Source organism: Rhinolophus ferrumequinum, chromosome 13 (assembly GCF_004115265.2).
Source record: "Rhinolophus ferrumequinum isolate MPI-CBG mRhiFer1 chromosome 13, mRhiFer1_v1.p, whole genome shotgun sequence".
Classification (NCBI taxonomy): domain Eukaryota; kingdom Metazoa; phylum Chordata; class Mammalia; order Chiroptera; family Rhinolophidae; genus Rhinolophus; species Rhinolophus ferrumequinum.
In genome coordinates this window covers 26762138-26781656 of record NC_046296.1, presented here as the reverse complement: position 1 = coordinate 26781656, position 19519 = coordinate 26762138, and the positions used below count along the sequence as shown (strand labels likewise).

Below are 19519 nucleotides of genomic sequence, written 5' to 3'. Positions count from 1 at the left end.
CTTCAAGGAGTTTTCTAGTTTTAGCTCTTATGTTTCGGTTTTCTGAATTTTGATATCCATGTTGAGTTAATTTTTATATATGGTGTAGGGTAAGAAGGGTAGGCCAATTATTGAGGACTTTCCTATACTTAGCCAGGTAGAGGAGGATGAGTCCACAAAGGGGAAGAAATGGACAAGTGTCAGTGTTGTTAAGAAGTCAGATAAGATGGGGAATTGTTTATTACATTTGCAACATGGAGAACACAGGAAGAAAAGCACAGATCATCTGCTTGGAACAATTGGTCTAATTTATATGCAGCATATAATATAGAAAATTAGACTAAACGGTTAGTAGAGGTCAAATTGAGGAGGGCTTTATGTGAGTTTGAATTTTATTCTCTAGGCTGCAGTAAGGCATAAAAAGGATAATGAAATAATAATTCTTTCATGGGGGAGTATAATATGTGGCAGAGAGTCTGTTATTTCCTTTGTATTTGAAAAACTAAGTGAAGCATAATGTAGGTCGTTAGTTAGTTTCAGGTGAACTAGTTTTTCCTGGTTGGTGCTAGTCTTTGGCCCTAGAAGTAAATACTATATGTCTTTTGACTATTGAATATAGTCTATAATATACTCAGCTTCTTGCTGGGGCTACGGCTGAAAATAGCTCAACCCTGTTTCTCTTTGGCCATGACCAGACTGTATTGAACTGGGTTATTTTAAGCTGAAGGCCAGATTGCTGATTGACAGATGTTATATATGTGCCTGAAAGTCATCAAGAAGTGCTATTTTTTTGTTACTGTGCAGAAATTAGTTCCTGGTGTTTTCTTCAGCCTTGGGGGTGTTTCTCCGGAAGCTGGCTTTGTATGCCTCAGTATAATGTGATCCTAAGCATAAGGTTATTCTCCATCACCAGCATTTTCCCAATTAGAAGGTCCATTTAAAAAAAGGTTTTTTTTTACTAATAGGGATGGAGGTGAAATAGTCAAATGTCTACTTATATTTGATGTGATAATTTAAAGTCACAGTGTATAAAATAAAATTAAATATATAAAAATATAATAAATTCCATCAAATTTCTTAGAACAATTTTCTCAAGACATTTTTATTTGTTTTTTATAATATCAGATATATAAAAGTTGCAAAAGTAATGCACATAATTCCCATGTATTCTTCCCCTGTGTGTGTTTTATCATTGTCTCTCTGTGTGTTAATATATGTGTATATACATACATTTTATTTTGTCTCATTTGAGAGTAAATTGCAGATATGATGACACTTTATCCCTAAATTCTTTAATATATATTTCCTGCAAACAGTCTCTTAAATAAACACCACACAATCATCAAAATCAGGAAATTAACATCGCTGCAATGCTATTATTTAATCTACAGACCTTGTTCAGATATCACCAATTTTCCCAATAATGTCCTTTATATCAAAAGAAAAAAAAATTTTTCTGGTGCAAGATTTTAATTAGGAACACGTTACATTTACTTGTCATGTTTCTCTTAAAGCAGTTTGTTTGTTCAAACTCTGCTTGTGCTTTGACATTAGTATCTTCATCCTGCGAGCTACTTTTTGAGACATCTAGTCTAATTTTCCAGAGCTTATCATTTCATTTCTGCCTCTTTCTTTGAGGTACAGCATTTTTTGATTCTGATTAATCATTGTAATGTCATTGGAAACATCGCAGGCTAAGAAAAAATGTCATTAAATAATGAACATTAAAACCCTTATTTTTCTCAGTCATCACATATGTATATATTTGAATTTATACTTAGTAACTTAGATTGTGTTTTTGTATTTTTTTAATAAAAAGCTTGCTTATAGTAGGTAACATTCTTCCTACAACTGAGAAATCATACTTCTAAGAATAATTAATTAATTATTCTTTAATCTATTGAAACCTTTTTCTATTGGCGGACCCATGTAAGCATTTAAAATTAATATGGTTGGGTTTATTTCAGGCTGATGTGGCTTTTCTAAACAGTACTTTGTTCATATAATAAAATAATTAGTAAAATTGTAAGGATATGAATAAGCAATTGATTCCTTTTTTAAAAAGCATCTTATTTAAACTTTAAAAAATATTTTCTAATGACTCTTTTGTGACTAATCAGTTCTTTAAATGCATAAGGATGCAATTAAGAGTCAAAGATAGAGATTATTGCTTTAAAAACATGTGTTTTCCTGTTTGATCTCACGTTCTTTTCTAACCCAATAGAAAGATGTAAATTTTTACCTTTACTTCAGATTTTCACATTCCTTTTTACCCATGGAAAATTTTTCCCTTGACAGCTAGCAACCTTTTAAAAATTTAATTCTTCAAATACTTGCACAATTTTCTTCTTTTTAAAAAAATTGTATTGACATGTAACATTATGTTAGTTTATGGTGTTCATTGTAATGATTTGATATATGTATGTATTGGAAAATGATCACCACAATAAGTTTAGTTAAGATCCATCACCTCACATAATTAAATTTTTTTCTTGTGATGAGAAATCTTACAATCTTCTCTCCTAGCAATTTTCAAATATGCAATAAAATATTGTTAACTATAGTCACCATGCTGTACATTACATCCCCAGAATTTATTTATCTTATAACTGGAAGATATAAGATAAATATAACTTTGACCTCCTTCACCCATCCCGACCCGCCCCCCCACATCCCTTGCTCCCCGTCTGACAACCACCCATCTGTTCTCTGCATCTATGAGGTTTTTTTTGTTGTTGTTTTGTTGTTTTAATCCACATTTAAGTGAAATCATACAGTATTTGTCTTTCTCTTTCTGGCTTATTTCACATAGCATAATGCCCTCTACATCCATCCCTGTTGTCACAAATGTCAGGATTTACTTCTTTTATGTATGAATCATATACTGTTATATAAATATACCACATTTTCTTTATCCATTCATCCAGTGATGGGCACTTAAGTTGTTTCCATGTCTTGACTATTGTAAATAATGCTGCAGTGAACATGGGGGGCGGGGTGCAGATGTCTTTTCAAGATAGTAATTTCCTTTCCTTTGGATATATACCCAGAAGTGGAATCTGGATTATGTGGTAGTTCTATTTTTTAATTTTTTGAGGAACCTCCATAGTGGCTGTACCAGTTTACATTACCAACAACAGTGCATGAGGGTTTCCTTTTCTCCTTGTCCTTGCCAACACTTAATCTTTTTTTTTTTTTTTAATAGTAGCCATTCTAACAGGTGTGAGGTGGTATCTTATTGTGGTTTTGATTTGCATTTCCCTGACGGTTAGTGAAGTTGAGCATCTTTTCATGTTCCTGTTGGGCATTTGGATATCTTCTTTGGAAAAATGTCTTTTCAGTTTATTTGCTCTTTTTTAATTGGATTGTTTGTTATTTTGGTATTAAGTTGTATGAGTTTTTTCTATATTTTGGATATTAACCCCTTATATGATTGGAAAATATTTCCTCCCATTTTGTTGCCTTTTCGTTTTGTTGATAGTATCCTTTGCTATATAGAAGCCTTTTAGTTTGATGTAGTCCCACTTGTTTATTTTTACTTTTGTTGCCTTTGCTTTTGATGTCAAATCTAAAAATCATTGGCAAGACCACTGTGAAGGAGATTACCCCCAGTGTTCTTCTAGGAGTTTTATGATTTCATGTCTTATGTTCAAGTCTTTAGTCCATTTGAGTTAACTTTTGGTATAAGTTAGGGGTCCAATTTCATTCTTATGCATGTGGCTGTCCAGTTTTCCCGAAACTGTTTACTGAAGAGACTGTCCTTTTCCTAGTGTATATTCTTGACTACTTCGTCATAAATTAATTGATGATATATCTGTGGGTTTATTTATTGGCCAAAATTTCTGTTTTGTAATTAAGATGATTGGATGAAGAAGATGGGGTACATGTATGCAATAGAAAATTACTCGGCCATAAGAAAAGATGAAATACTGCCATTTGTGACAATATGGATCCAGACAGAAAAAGTCAAGAACCATGTGACCTCAGTTATATGTGGCATAAGATTCGCCATTTAAAGTTGTTGTTTTTTTAAATTAAAGTTTATTGGGGTGACAATTATTAGCAAAGTTACATACATTTAAGGTGTACAATTCTGTATTACATCATCTATATATCACATTGTGTGTTCACCACCCAGAGTCAGTTCTCTTTCCATCACCATATATTGGATCCCCTTTACCCTCATCTATCACCCCACTGCCCCTTACCCTCTGGTAACCACTAAACTGTTGTCTGTGTCTATGAGTTTTTGTTTCTTCATTTGTTTATCTTGTTCGTTTTCAGTTTTATATACCACATATCAGTGAAATCAGATGGTTCTCTATTTTTTCTGACTTATTTCGCTTAGCATTATAATCTGAAGATCCATCTATGTTGTCACAAATGGTACTATTTCAGCTTTTCGTATGGCAGAATAGTATTCCATTGTGTGTATATACCACACTTCTTTATCCCATCATCTATTGAAGGACACTTTGGTTGTTTCCATGTCTTGGCCACTGTAAATAAAGCTGCAGTGAACAATGGAGCACATATATCTTTACAGATAAATGTTTTCAGATTTTTTTGGTAGATACCCAGGAGAGGGATTACAAACAATCCAATTAAAAAAATGGGCAGAGGACCTGAAGAGATATTTCTCCATAGAGGACATACAAATGGCCAGTAGACATATGAAAAATGCCCAACATCACTAATTATCAGAGAAATGCAAATAAAAACCACAATGAGATATCACCTCACCCCAGTTAGAATGGCTGTCATCAACAAGACAAATAGTAACAATTGTTGCAGAGGCTGTGGAGAAAAAGGAACCCTTGTAAGCTGTTGGTAGGAATGCAGATTGGTGCAGCTGCTATGGAAGGTAGTGTGGAGGTTCCTCAAAAAATTACGAATAGAATTACCATGTGACCCAGCATTTAAAGTTTTAAATTTACATTTTACAAAACGGTACATATAAATGGTTTAAGAAGAGCACTGCAGAGCTTACAGCAGAACACAGCAGTTCCTTGCCCCCCTTCCCCACCTTGGTTCTCATTCCCTACAGAAAACCATTTTCAGTTCTTTTAGATCTTCTGGTGTTGTACTCTATATTCTTCAGTATCGTATTTTTGTTTTCTTTATTTTTATAGAGTTATAATTCATGTACTATAAAATTTATAATTCAGTAGTTTTTAATATAATCACAAAGTTTTGCAGCTATCATTATTATCTGATTCATTATATTTTTATCACCCAAACAAGAAACCCTGTTCCTATTAGTAGTCATTTTCCATCTTTGCCCTCCCTCCTCCACCCCCTGCAAACCTCTGGCAACCAGAAATCTACTTGTTTCTATGGGTTTGCCTATTATGGACATTTCATACAAGTGAGATGATACAATAAGTGGTCTTTTGTGTCTGGTTTCTTTCACTTTATGTAGTAAAGTTTTCTAGGTTTATCCATGTTGTAACATGTATCAGTATGTCATTTCTTTGTATGGCTGAATAATATTCCATTTGGATATACCACATTTTGTTTATGCATTCATCAGTTGATGGACATTTGAGATATTTCCGTTTTTTGGCTGTTATAGATAATGCTGCTATAAACATTCATATACAAGTTTCTGGGTATATACCTAGGAGTGAAATTACTACATCATAACGTAACTCTATGATTAACTTTTAGAGGAACTGCCAAACTGTTTTCCACAGCAGCTATACCATTTTACAATCCCACCAGTATTGTGTGAGGGTTCCAATATCATATTTTTTGCCAGTACGTATTGTGTGTGAATGGTATTTCAGTGTCCAATAAAATACTTTCACCTGTTGTTGTTTTTTTAACCCTTTTGATTTTAGACTTTATCTACTGTCTTCTTGATACAGTAGGTGAGGATTTAGCTGTTATTTACACCTCCCCCGAAGCACACTTACCCCTTTCTTCCCTTTCCCCACCCTTCCCATTCCCGAGGCAGCTCGACCAGGATTCATCATTCTGACTTAGTATAGTTTTCAGCTGAGCCCTCTGGTATTATGATCATATTTCCTTTCTTTTGATTTTTCTTGTGTGTGTGTTAAAAATGACTATTTTTTCCTTTTCTCTTTATATACCTATCATTATTCTTAATTTTTTTTTGTTGTTAGCCTCTCATAATCTCTCTCAAAAAAGTTAAACATCAGTGAGTTATCAGTTCCTATTTGCCCTGGAGCCCTCAGGGTCCTGCTCCACTTTGGAATAGTTTCTTCTGGGCCTGCAGTATAGGTGACATCTTGAGACCTTTTTTTTTTTTTTTAAACTGTTACCCTGGGGGCTAAGTCAGATATTTAACCTCTGGATTGATTTAAATTTCTTGTCTTTTCTCTCTTTCACTTTTAATATCTCTGTTGCCTTTTTCTAGACCTGGAAGATTTCCTCACCTTTATCTTCCAACTCTTCAATTTTTGCTTTCCTAAATGAAAAATGATATAATTTCCAGAATGCTTTCTTGTCCTTTAATTACTCCTTTTATATTTTTTCATGGGTACAATATCTTTTATATTTCTAAGGATATTAAGGATATTAGTAATAATATCTTTGGCCTTTCAATTTCCTTTTTTCTCTTTTTCAGCCACTTGCCTTTTATATCAGAAGCTTTCCTGAGATGATCCTTTGTTGTCTATTCACATTTAAGAGGGAGACTGTACAAAGCTCTGTGCATATAGAAGGGATGGTTGCTTAACATTGAGAATTTGCTGAAAGACAGGCACTGAACTAAGCACTTTACTTGCATTATCTTAACTGATTTTTACATTATGAGGTTCTAATTTCACAGATGAGGAACCTCTTGAGGCTTAAATGATACAAGCAGGAAAAGGGGAACCAGATTCAAACCCAGATTTGTCTGCCTTCATATGATTCTTTTATCCATCATATTCTGTTTCCTCCCAGTAAATGCTTTGTGAATTCTGGGAAATCTCTTGAGAATCTTAAAGTAAGATAGAAAAAAGACAGACAAATGTAATCATCCAAGCACACAATTGAAGGATTACAGAAGTGTGTTGAGATGAAATGGTGAATATAATTATTTAGGAGGGTTGGGGAATGGTCTGAGTGATGTATTGTTTCTTTTCTATTACAGTTCCAGGGAGCTAAGTACATAACTTGGAAATACTAGTATTAATGTGAATGACAGTTGAGGCTTGTTCCAACAGAACTAGAAAAAAAAAAGTAGTAAATAGTATACTGAATTAAAGGAAACATTATGGGTGATTTTATATATAACAATAAGGAAAGTGGAAAATATTATTTGGAGGACTATTGCACACCTGAAACATCAGTGATTGAGTACAATTGCTGTTTATGTCAGAAATATCTTTATATTAAAAAATTAAAAGCCCTTTATACTGTTGAATAGTGTAGCAAAATATATATGTGTATATATTTACATGTATACAGAGGGTGCCAAAAAATGTATACACATTTTTTTTGTTATATTCTTTTTTTAATTAGTTTCAGGTGTATATACATTTTAAGAAAGGAAAACAGCATTAAAATTGTAATACTCAATATATACCAATAACAATGGATGAATACAAGTCATGTTTGACTTCTGCAATTACAAGAGGTGCTCAAAGTGGTTACCATCAGCACCAAGACGCTTCTGATTACAGCGAACTACTGCTTGAGCAACGTTGACCAAAGTGTTAACATCTCTTAAAACGTGTATACATTTTTTTTGGCACCTTGTATGTGTTTTCTGAGGGCTGTCAGAAAGTACACTCAGCTCAAGTATGCCAAACTGCACTTCTCAGTTTGACTAGTGCTGTCCCTGAACATATACCTATATAGCTATAGGTATTAGAAATATCTGTCAGCAAAAATCCACCTGCGTCAGCAGTTAAATATTTTTAAGCAAAAGCAATCATTGTGAATATATTTTAAAGATGGTAAGTTGCAAAATATTATTTAATACAAGTGTTTTTATTTAAGTGACAAAGATTTACGTCTCTTATTATAATATTAAAACTGTCCTTTCATTTTTACAGAAAAGAAACATATCCTGCCTATGTGTACTGTCTTGCATAATTTTTTTCTTATTGAATTAATTATTACAGCTTGCTAAATAACCCTTGTGAAGTGAGCAGAAAGAGTATAATTAACTGGAGCTACAGCTGTGATAGTACAATAGGAGGCAGATGTACCTACTGAAGGATAAAAATAATTACTTGAGAAATAGTAAAGTTAGAGTATTTCTGTGATAAAACAATTTCCCCCCCCCCTTTTGTTTCAATAGTCACAGCACCCCACCATGAAATGTTCAGTTATGGCTAAGAGCCCGTTCCCCTAAAAAGAAGAACCTTGTTATTGAGTGAAGTCCCTTCACATTCACTTCAGGGTTAATATTTTGAGCTTTTTTTCCCCCCCATTGTAAGCATATAGCATGTCCTGGATTCTGTGGTGAGAGGAATATGTTGTACTTTTTCTGTTCTAAGGACTTATGGTTCCTTATTTTTAATTTAGGAAGAGCTAAGAGGCTTAAGTGTTAATTACTAAATATGGAGGTACGTATAGCTGTCTTTTATCTTTCACATAAATGACAACCAATAGGACATAAAAAGGTTAAATTTGGTCCCCACACCTTGTAGTGTAAGCTTCTACAAGACAGCAACGGTTTTATCTACGTGTGTGTGTTTAATTTACTGAGTTTTCTAGAATGTTGAGTAGTTACTGCTGCAGACACACAAGGGGCTTAACGTAATCAATGTTTATTTCTTCTTCACTTCTCAGGCTAGGGAGGGTATTCCAGGTTGACTGGCTTTCCGTGTGCTCATCCAGTGGCTCACACACCTTTTATCTTATGAGCCTGCCTCTGCATTCTAGAACCCTCTCCATTCAACTGGTGTGGAGAAGGCATACTTATTTTGTTACTGGGAACGACAATTTTTCTCAGTTCTTGTCTTCTTGAGAGAAAGAATTCAGTGAAGCAAGAGTGAAGCAAGCAGTAGCCAGTAAAGTGTATTTGTACAGGAAGTACTCTCCGAGCATGGAGCGGACTGACCCGAGGGTGGGCAGCAGCCCAGCGTCCCTGGGACCCTGGCCTTTTATCCTACAGGTGGATTATCTGCCTCCTCCCCTTTTCCTAGTTTTCTCCTCGTTCTGCATGTCTCCTTCATCCTAGTGTGTCTGTACTAGCCTAAGTCTTTGTTCTGGTTACTGGCTTCAGTGGGTCTGTAACAGGATGTTCATGACGCCACTGGGTTACCTGTGGGGGCCTCCTGGTTCCTCCCCCTCCTGCTCGGGTCCACCTTCCTACCTACTCTTGTCAGTTTATTATCCATTTTACTCCAGAAGTGACACCAGTCACTTCTCATAGTACACTGGTGAGAAGTGTCACGTGTCTCCATCTCACTGCATATACCTGGTGGTTGGGCGGGGTGGGGACGGGGACTTCTTGCCCCACCTGGCAGGACTAACACTGTGCTTTGCACAGGGAGCATGAGTTTTAGGTGGTCAGGTTAGTGCTGCGCTAAAAAATATTTCATAATATTGTCCCCAGTTGGTAATATTAGCCACCTGTAGATTGTCTGAAGACAGGAGGCAAGTGTCTTCCTGCCACAAATTTTTTACCCTATTCCTGAGTTTCTCATTTCATCTTAAACCAGCAAATATTTGACCCATTGGAGTCCTTTAATCTTACAATCACTGGACCATAGTATTTTAGAACTAGCTGAAGTTTCAGTGCAGTCTCTTCATTTGATAAATTAGGAGTAGACTCAGAGAAATGGAGAGACTTTCCTAAAGTCACCTAGTGCCAGAACTAGGAAAAGAACGTTTCCTAACTTCTAGTCTAGCATTCTCTCTTTCATGCATTCTGTGTTATCTTAGAAGGGTCTTTAGCAAATTCCTATCTCCTAAATGAATACAAGTTGTTTTCCCTGGCTTCTTTCCTTTTAAGATACCTACCCTGGGGAAAGGGGACTTTCAATTGATGCAGAAAACAATAAGTGATCTGAAGAGCATCTGTCACACTGCTACTGTCTGGGCTGTCACGGAGCTCCACGTTGACTTTGCATATCTGAGGAAGAATGGCCTGGAAGGTGGGGGAGGCTTCAAATGAAAGAGGGGAGGATGCCAGAGTCAAGTGGGGCCTAGTTCAAATTTTTGCCTCAGGCGAGCTCAGACTTTGGGGAACATTTATGTTAACTTTAAACAGAGAACACACCCTCTCTACTTCCATTGTCTTATTAAACAACTTTGTTCAGCTCCCCGAGAGCTCTTTAAATTCAGTGAAATTTTAAAAATGAATTTAAATGTTTAACTCTGTTCATACTTAATTCCAAACTTAAAAGTGTTTTATTTTAAATAACCTCTACAACACATTTAAAAAAACCCTTCAGCATAAAGTAATATAAGTTTATTGCAGAAAATATGGAAATGTTTATTCTTGACATGACATGTAATTTTAATTCCTAATCGTAACCACAGTTAGCATTTTGAGGTATTTCCTCCTGGTGTCTTCTTACATAGTATAGAAAAAAAATCTGTCTGAAATAACATGGTAGCCAACCCTTGTTTCATGCTTGTAAATGTTCTTAGAAAACATTTTTTTTTAATTTAATAAAGTTTTAGTTTTCAACATGTATAGTTGGTGGGACCTGTTGTTCCTGCATCTTCCCCAGCAGCTGGGGCACCCCCACCCTTGGTGTTTCTGGTGTAGATGACCTGAGCTCTGTGCTTTGACACTGATACCTCCTTTCCTAAGGAGCTCCTGAAGGGCTGCCCTGGCCAAGGAGCCGCGGGTCTTCAGTCTCTCCGAGACAACAGCTGGGCTTCTAAGCTTATAGTTGGGAACGTCCTTACAGTTTGTCATATGTCGCTTTGTCATACAAGACTAGGTTATTGAGCCTGTCCCGAACCTTGCCTTTGGACCACTTCATTTTGGCCTTGCCTCCAGATTTGTTCACCGGGTCTTTGTCTTTCTCGGCCAACTTTCCAGCATCTTCTTCTTGTCGTCTGTGGGCGGCATGGCGAAGCACGGACAGCAGCGGCTACAACTGCAGCCTCGCTCAGATGTCCTTAGAAAACATTTTTAATGGCTCTATAATTTTCTATTAGACAGATGTACTGTAATTGGTCACTCATCTTTTGTTGGACTTCATATTGAACGTGTTGTAAATTATAGTTTCTTTACAATTCTAAATCAAGTTATCTCAGTGGTTGCGCAGGTTGTTTTGGTCAGTGTGCGTATTTCCTGAGATATTTGTAAATAGATCCTTCTCTGTATAAGATCTTTTTGTCTTCGTGTTCCCCAAGGTTGTGCCTGGACTGGGGTAGTTGGTTTAATAGTGTGTCTCCCCACTAGATTGTAAACTTCCAGAGAATCAAGGCTTGTTTTCTTTCATCTTTGTCTCTCGGTTACTGAGCACAGTGCCAGGAACATAACAGACATTCAGTAAAATATTTGAATGCTTATTATGATTATGGAAAGTAGTGAGACTGGTTTTCACCTGACAGTTTTGGATTTTTTTCTCACTTTTTTTTTGTTCTCACCTCACACACCTGACACACATGAGAGTAGAAAAGAGTAACGAAGTCTAAATTTATGCCAGAAGTGTTTTGTTTTTTTCCTTTAAACTTACCTTGATACATAGTAGCTCACTGGTGGCAAAGAGGAAGGCACAAAATTTAGCTGCAGAGCAAAGAAAGATACAGTCTACTGCTTTATAATCTGATTCATTGTAGCTCACGTATTTTTTTCCCTTTTCCACTCCCCTTTCTTTCCTTCCTTCCTACTCTCCAGAATTCAATATTAGGGTCATAATTTGAGAGAAGCCTTACCACCTTCAGATTATTTATTTTTATGGACTTTGAGGGTGGTATAGAAGGTGTTACATTTTTATTTTTAAATGTGAAGTTTCCTTCCCTGAATAAGCCCACCAAAAGGTTTCTGTTTTTCCAGTGGAACCCTTTAGATAGATTTCACAGAAAGTGTGTCTGAGTGTACATTTTTTTATGTATATGTAAATATAATGTTTATATATGTAAATATCTATATAAACATACATGTATAGATCTGTTTGTATGTCTGTTTTGTATTACGTGTAGGGTTGCCTGGTTACTTAACTTAGGTAATGGGTTAGAAATGTTGAATGTGTGATTGTTGAAATCTCTCTGAAACCTGAGCTCTCTCAGGTTGTCTTGACTTTGATAGAAAGTTGTATAGTTATAGGTTATTTGGTACTTGGATAAAACTCTCACAATTGCTCTGTCCCTGGCCTCTTGGGAGCTCATAAGTAAATATTTAATGGTTCTTGTCTAGTTCATCACGGATGTTTAAAATATTCATTGTGGTCAGCAAATTGTGTGATTATTGGTACTTTTCTATTGAAAGCAGTAACTCACAGTGCAGTTCTTTGCTTTAGAATGTTCTGCCATGTCCCTGAAATGTAAAGGTGGATTGATTTCTATTGAAGACATTTAAAAACGGGACATAACTTAGAATCACAAAAAGTTCAGCTGTCTCTGGGAGTGTTCTCGAATCAGTAATTTACATTCTGTTTCCATTCTTGGAACTTCAGGGACATAGGAGACTAACTAACCTTCCTGACTTTTTATAGTAGAAGGCTTCCCTATTCTGAAGCACTGAGGTCAGAATGAGTGGAGGGGAAGGAGGTCTGTGGCGCTGAGTGAGAAGGAGGCAGCAGTGCAAGTGGCACTAGAATGGGGTGGTGGAGGGGAGACGCCCTCACTGCGATCACAACTAATGCCTCACTAGTGTTTCAAGTCAGGAGGTGCGGGGATTGCTCACCACTTCCTATAAAACAGTGCTTCTCAATTTTGGCTGCACATTAGAATCACCGATAGAAATTTTTCAAACTCTGCACAGCAGACCAATTAAATCAGATTCTCTGGCGGCACAACCTAGGCATCAGTATGTTTTAAAGCTTCCCAGGAGGTTCTGAGGTAAGGATCTCTGCAAAGCTCAAATGAGCTGCAGAGAGGATGTATTATATAGCTACTCTATACTGGCTTTGGTTGGACCTCTTCAATTATAATTAACCAGTTGGGAATCCCTGGGTGGAACTTAAGGTTCATTCAGTAGCAAATGGTCATTAAACCTCAACCTTGTACCAGGTTCTTCTTACTAGTTGCTGGGAATACAACGATTAAGGTATGGTTGATAAAGGAGCAGGAGTCTAGTGGAGGAGATAGAAATAATAACAAATAATGTAATATAGGGCATATAGAATCTGAAAATAGAAGTGTGTCTTAGGTATTCCTGGAAATGCAGTAGAAGGAGCAGTTAACTCTGCCTGAGGTTTGGGCTGTGGAAAGGGGTAGGAATGAAATGAGAAGTGGCCAAGGTTTTATGGAGAAAGTGATGAATTAAGAGTTTACTAGGTAGAAAAATGGAGAAAAGAGGGAGTTTAAAAAAGGTTATAACATACGAAGATGTAAAAAAAATTGAATAAATGTTCAGGAATTGCTTGGAAGGCAAGAAGTCTGTGAGATATTCGTAGGTTATACAGCTAGAAAGGCAGATCAAAGTTAGGTGGCGAAGTGCCTTCTGAAGCATGTTTAGGAATCTGGGTGTTACCTTGCATGCCAGAGTGTCAGAGGGTCAGATGCATACGGGGCCTATCCAGATGGGTCATCTTAAAGAATGAAGCTGGTCGGGTATAAAGCAGTTGGCAGCGTTGGAGGCTCTAGTAATCCAAACAGCATGGACCTTGTTTCATGGATTTATGTAAGAAACGTTTTATAAAGTTTAAATGCAAACTGAAATACAACGAAATACTTAAATAGTCAAATAAATAAGTCAAATAAATCTGTGAAATTCAAACTGTGAGTGCCACTGTGTAGTGCCTTCAGTATAGGAGCCTAGTATAGGATAATACACAAGGAAAAGCTGTAAGAGTTTTAAACATTTCTAAAGAAGTACCGTCGAAATACAGTGAAGAGGTGAGATCAAGCTGGAGATGAGAACACAGTGAAAAGGTTAGTGTGGTAGAAGGTTATCTAGGTAAAGTGTCCCAGCGAGTCAGTCACCAGTGCTTTCAAACAAGGTGGCTGAGACCCGTTGGCTGCTCCGTTCCTCTCCTGGTCGCTTCCGGCGTTGGTGATGCCCTTCCCAGCTCCATCCATCCCGTGGCCTTACTGCTCCCCAGCTTCACTGTCACTTGTCCCGCTTCTCTGTGCGTGAACAAGGTTTTGGTTTTCATTTTCAGGTTTTGTTGGTTTGTTTCTCCATTGGCACAGATTCTTAGATTAATACTGTGATGTTTCATAGAAGCTTTCTTCCATTTCACCTGTAACTTAGCACTTCTGCCTTTGTCTGCTGCCCCCAAGATCTCGCTCTGGGAAGACTCACCAAAGCAAGCTACTGGTTTTAGTTTACAATTGTCCTTAAAGCCTGATACCAGTCACGAACTAAGCTTAGTCTTGGATGTAGAACCACCGTTTTTCTATTTATATCATTTTGGTTACTGTAGCCGTCAGAACATTGTGCATTTGTTTAGATGGTTCCTTCGCTAAGTAATTTCATTATTGGAACCGTCCTCTAGGTTTTTGTCTAGCTTTTCTTTAGGTTTTACCACCTAAAATGAACAAGCATTATCATTTTACCATATTTATGTTGATTCTGGCATCATACTCCGTCCCTTATTTAGCTGGGATCTATACATTGTAAACAGTTAGTCTTTAAATGTCTAAAACCATTTCTTCAATGTAGTTTAGCCAGATTAAAACGAAAGGGTGGCGCTGTATTCCCTGGGCAACTTGAAGATCTTTAGCTTCATTGTTTCTTGGGCTCTGTTATTGCTCACGAGAAGTTGCTCTCAGTATAATTATTCCTTTATTGGTAACTTTTCCTCCATGATTTTTCTTTTTATTCTTGCTGTTTATTTGTTAATATACATTCTCTATCTAAGGACTCATACCTTTCTTCAAGTCTGGAATGTTCTTTGCCTTTTCAAAACTTCGGTATATCCTCTGCCTCCCACTGTTCTAAACTCCTGGAATATCTATTAGGTGTATGTACTCTTCAGTCTATTTTGTATGCCTTTTATTTTCTTTTTAAGTATTTTTTATCACTTTATTTCTCTGTGGTTCATTCTAGATCAGTTTCTCTGTAATATTTTTCATTTGATAGGTGTATAGGTGATTCACTGGGTAAGGAGTTTATGACTGGTGGCCTTTTAAGTATGTATGTATGTATATGTATGTATTCAACTAAATGCAATAGGAGGACAGGTCATCTGCTCATAGTAGGGGATTCTGAGGCAAAATGAAGGAGATACAGAAAGTGGTGAAGGTCACCAAATGAGTCTATCATTCATTGCTTGGTTAAAAAGCTTTTATCTAAGATGTTTAAAATAGAAATGTAAGGAAAATAACTGATAATCATTCTTGATATTTTCCATAAGTACCAAACAGAACTTAGTTGTATTATCTGAAAGTGTAAGGGTTTTTTTGTTCTGTTTTGTTTTTTTACTTTATGTGGGCAGAAGATCAAGAAAAGAAGAGAGATCTGAGAATTAGAAAACCTGTATTTCAGTATTGGTTCTGCCAGAGCTTTTGATTGGTTACCTTAGCCAGTTTTTTAAGCTTGTAAAAATAGGAATAATAGTATGTACCTTGCCTGTTTTTCAGAACTGTATTGTTTTTATGAAGATGATTGAGATGATCGATTATAAAAATGTTAAAAACCATAACCATTGTTTATAAGATACAGAGAAGCAAAAATAGTGTAACTCATACATTTATATTATTTTGGAAGTGCCATTTTTATGCTTATTTTTTCCAAATTGAACTGGATAATATGCCAGAAGTATAGTATTAATTTTTGGAGAAGAACATATATGTGTGCCTTTTTTTCTTTTAAATAGTTACCAGTTGTAACTATTTTATTTTACGTGGTTTATTCCAATGAATTAACTTGCTAAATTATTTTTAGAAAAATGTGTGGATGAAATATTAGTTACTTAAATTCGATCATATCCGCGTTCAACATCTACTGTATTTGAATAATCTACAGAGGTTTGTTGTAGGAGTAACTGCTTTATGTAATCTAAAGCATATGACATTTTTGTCCCTTTAAATGTGGTAGAACCAAACTTTATTAATTTGATTTAAGGTAACTTAAATTATATTTAATCTTTGTTTGGCAGGCAACCAGATAAACTGGTGGTAGTTTGGACAAGAAGAAGCCGAAGGAAGTCTTCTAAGGTTAGTCTGTTTTCTAAATTTCTTACCCAAATACTGAATTCAACTTTTAGTCAAATTGTTAAGCTTCTCTGGTCCCAATGTAGAGTACTTTAACATATTACTTGATATTTTGGGTTATTTCTGATTATCTAATCTACTAAAATGATTGGTCAGGCACTGTAATCTTGTTACTGCGGTTCTTAAAGTGGAAGCCAGATACCTGAGTTTTGATCTTGGATTTGGTAGCCTTGAGTATAGTAGTTATGTAACTTCCCTGTACTAAGGTATCATGATTTAATAATTAAATAGGAGCTACTCATTAAGTTGTACATAGGATTGATTTATTCAGATTCCAAGGGGATGAAGTTAGGGGACGCTAAGAAATGTTTTCATCTGAGTCCCTTGCCGGGTTGCAGAAGAGAAGGAGTCGGGTTTTTCAAACACTTTAACTTTTCCGTACTGATAGCTTTGTGGAGAGTAGAATAGAATTTTAAAATGTTCATTAACAATGGTACAGATATTTTAAAGCACAAAGAGTAACTACAGGTATGTTTACTGGGTATTGATTCTTCCACAAGTTAGACCTATGTAAAGAAAATTTAATTCAATTAAATTTCAGAATTTCATACTTTTTATTAAGGCATATTTTCAAATTTTATTTGTATTGAGGTAAAATTTATGTACAGTGTAATTGCACAGATGTTAATTATACAAGTTATTGAGTTTTGATCAATATGTACTTGTGTAATTACCATTCCTATCATAAGATAGATGATTTTCATCACCTTTTTCTCTTGCATCCTCTTCCATTTAATTCCCAACCCTCGGAGGCAACCACTGATCTGATTTCTGTCACCATACACTAGTTTTGCCTGTTCTTGAATCTTATGTAAATGGAATCAAACAGTAGTACTGTTTCATACCTGGCTTCTTTTGCTCAGTATGTTTTTGAGGTTTATCCATGCTGTTGTGTATATTGGTAGTCTTTTTTATTGCTGAGTAATATTCCATCATGTGAATGTAGTACAATTTAATTATCGATACTCCTGTTGATGATCATTTGCTTTGTTTCCAGTGAATATTGTGAATATTCACTATTGTGAATAAAGCTGCTGTAACTATTACTGTACAAGTATTTTGGGGGATAAATACTTTCATTTCTTTTGGGCAGATACCTAGGAATGGAATCACTGTGTAATAGGGTAGGTATATTTTAAAATGTAATTTTAAATGTAATCCCACAAGCAACATAAGAGGTTCAGTTGCTCCATAGTACAAATGTATCTTTTTCAAAGCATACATTTATAGTTTGGGGGCATTACATTTTGGACCTCGAATATTTTCTTACCTACTTATATATGAAAAAGAGGTTCTGAAAATAGACTTAGCATCTTCTAATTGGGTCTTAAACTTTGTGGAAAGGGACAATATTAGATCATCCACAAAGTATAATAAATGAATATGCCCACAACTATAAACATTAGAAATAGTCCTTAAATGTCAACAGAAAGTGAAACCCCTTTATAATAATTAGGTACCAATTATTTTTTAAGAAAATTGTGAAACCTAATAAAATACTTTAGATTATAGATCAATTCAGAATTTGAGGTTAACTACACTTTTTTATTTAGTTGCAGTTTTAAAAATCAAGTAATTTTTCTTTTAGGTCCAGGATCTTTTTCATATTGTGTCAAATATTAATTGAATCTAGATGTTGAAATACAAACTTGAAATGCAAAAATAAGGCTACAGGTTTATTTTTCTCAGTATGCAGTATTTTCTAGAAAGAATTATTTCTTGTTGGACTAATTTTCCAGTTGTGATTATTTTTAATACCTTCTGTTATTTTAAATACCTTCTGTATATTTTAGAATCATTGTGTTTTCTCTTGAAATATTATAGACGTACTTCTTTTGAAGTACTAAAGTTTGTGAGTACTAAAGTTTGTACTAATTGTGTTAGTCTTTAAAGTTTGTGAGAACTGTGTGTTAAGCTTCTTTCAGCATATGCATAGCTTGTTTATGTATATATAAATGATGTTTTATAAATTGTATGCAACAGCTAAATAAGGACATAAAAATTACTTCCAGAAACTGTGGAGGGAAATGGTTAGGATATTATTGTAAAAGTTAAGCAAATAACTTTTTAATTATGAGAAACTCAAGATCCGTGACATTTTGGAATTATTATAAAGAAAAAATAAAAAACTTGTCCTCATCTATTTTTTTTAAATTACCTATCATTATATTAAATTTAGAGACTCGAATCATTGTTTTCTTCTGAAGACTATTCTGTTTTCTAGCATTTTTCCTTAAAATAGGATTATTTGCTGCTAAGTACCATTGAAATCACTAATGGGGAAAACAAATTGCTGCAACCATTGGCAAGAAAATATTTTACTTTTTACTTTTAAATATGTTTTTGGAAAGAGTTTGAGCTACACAAGTACCAGTTTTTAAAAATCATGTGTATAGCTTACTATTTATCTTTTCTGATTCTGAGTATACCTACTTTTTTTATACTGGTCCATTAAGATTTATAACTGACACCCAGACAACTGTCAGATTAGACAGTAAAATAATAAGGCACATTGTATTATTCAATTTAAAGTTTAGCTCTCAGTTTATTGCTCACTTTCTTTGGGTACATGTTTATTTTTATAACTAAATATATAAAGAGTTCATTGCTGAGTCATATTTTATTGAGAAAATAATTACCATGGCTAATTAACGCAATACGCAGCTTCACTTTTCCTAAGTCATGGTATTTATAACAGATTTTGTCAGGCTGCAGTTGATTTGTATGTACTTAAATAAATTATTTTTCAGTACAACGGGTGATAATAGGAAGCAGGGCAACTATGTTAGACTAGAAAAATTATGGCAGAGTAATCTATGACTTAAGTTCAGTTTTGGAACTAGAAATTCAAGCTTTCAGAGAGCTGGGAGAATTCCAAAGGGAAACCAGAGCTTTAAAATGCTCACTAGCTTTTTGATGGTATTGCCACCTTTACTTCCTTGCTCTCTAATTGTGTTAGTCTTTAAAATGTGCTATGATATAAAGAGGGGAGGGTACATTTGCAGAGCTTTGTCCGATGGTGGTGATATTGGCAACTCTAAGATAACGTTATACATGACATCTTAAACCTTTGGGTATATGTAGTTTTATAAATTGAAAATTATCAACTGTATGACAATTACAAATTTTCAGTGAAATATTTTGATTTTGTTGGAATCAGAAATAACAAGTGAGTGTTTCTGTTTAGTTCCATACTAGGTACAAAACATAAAATAAAATACTGTAAAATAAAAATATTTTATAAAGTCAGTACCCCACATTGAGAAGTGTCACCCTTTTCCTAGGTCTGCCT

At 35.2% G+C, this 19519-nt stretch overlaps 1 protein-coding gene and 1 pseudogene across 12 annotated transcripts in view; one reads left to right on the top strand and one right to left on the bottom strand.

Annotated features, from left to right (window-relative positions):
• The window catches only part of EHBP1 (EH domain binding protein 1), a 422624-nt gene that overhangs the window by 153043 nt on the left and 250062 nt on the right, over window positions 1-19519 (top strand). For all 12 annotated transcript variants that reach the window (XM_033124978.1, XM_033124981.1, XM_033124988.1 and 9 more), the window contains one exon: window positions 16113-16170. In XM_033124978.1, the coding sequence (XP_032980869.1) occupies window positions 16113-16170 (58 nt within the window). The remainder of the gene's footprint in view (window positions 1-16112; window positions 16171-19519) is intronic.
• Window positions 10576-10969, bottom strand: LOC117033275 (40S ribosomal protein S25-like; annotated as a pseudogene).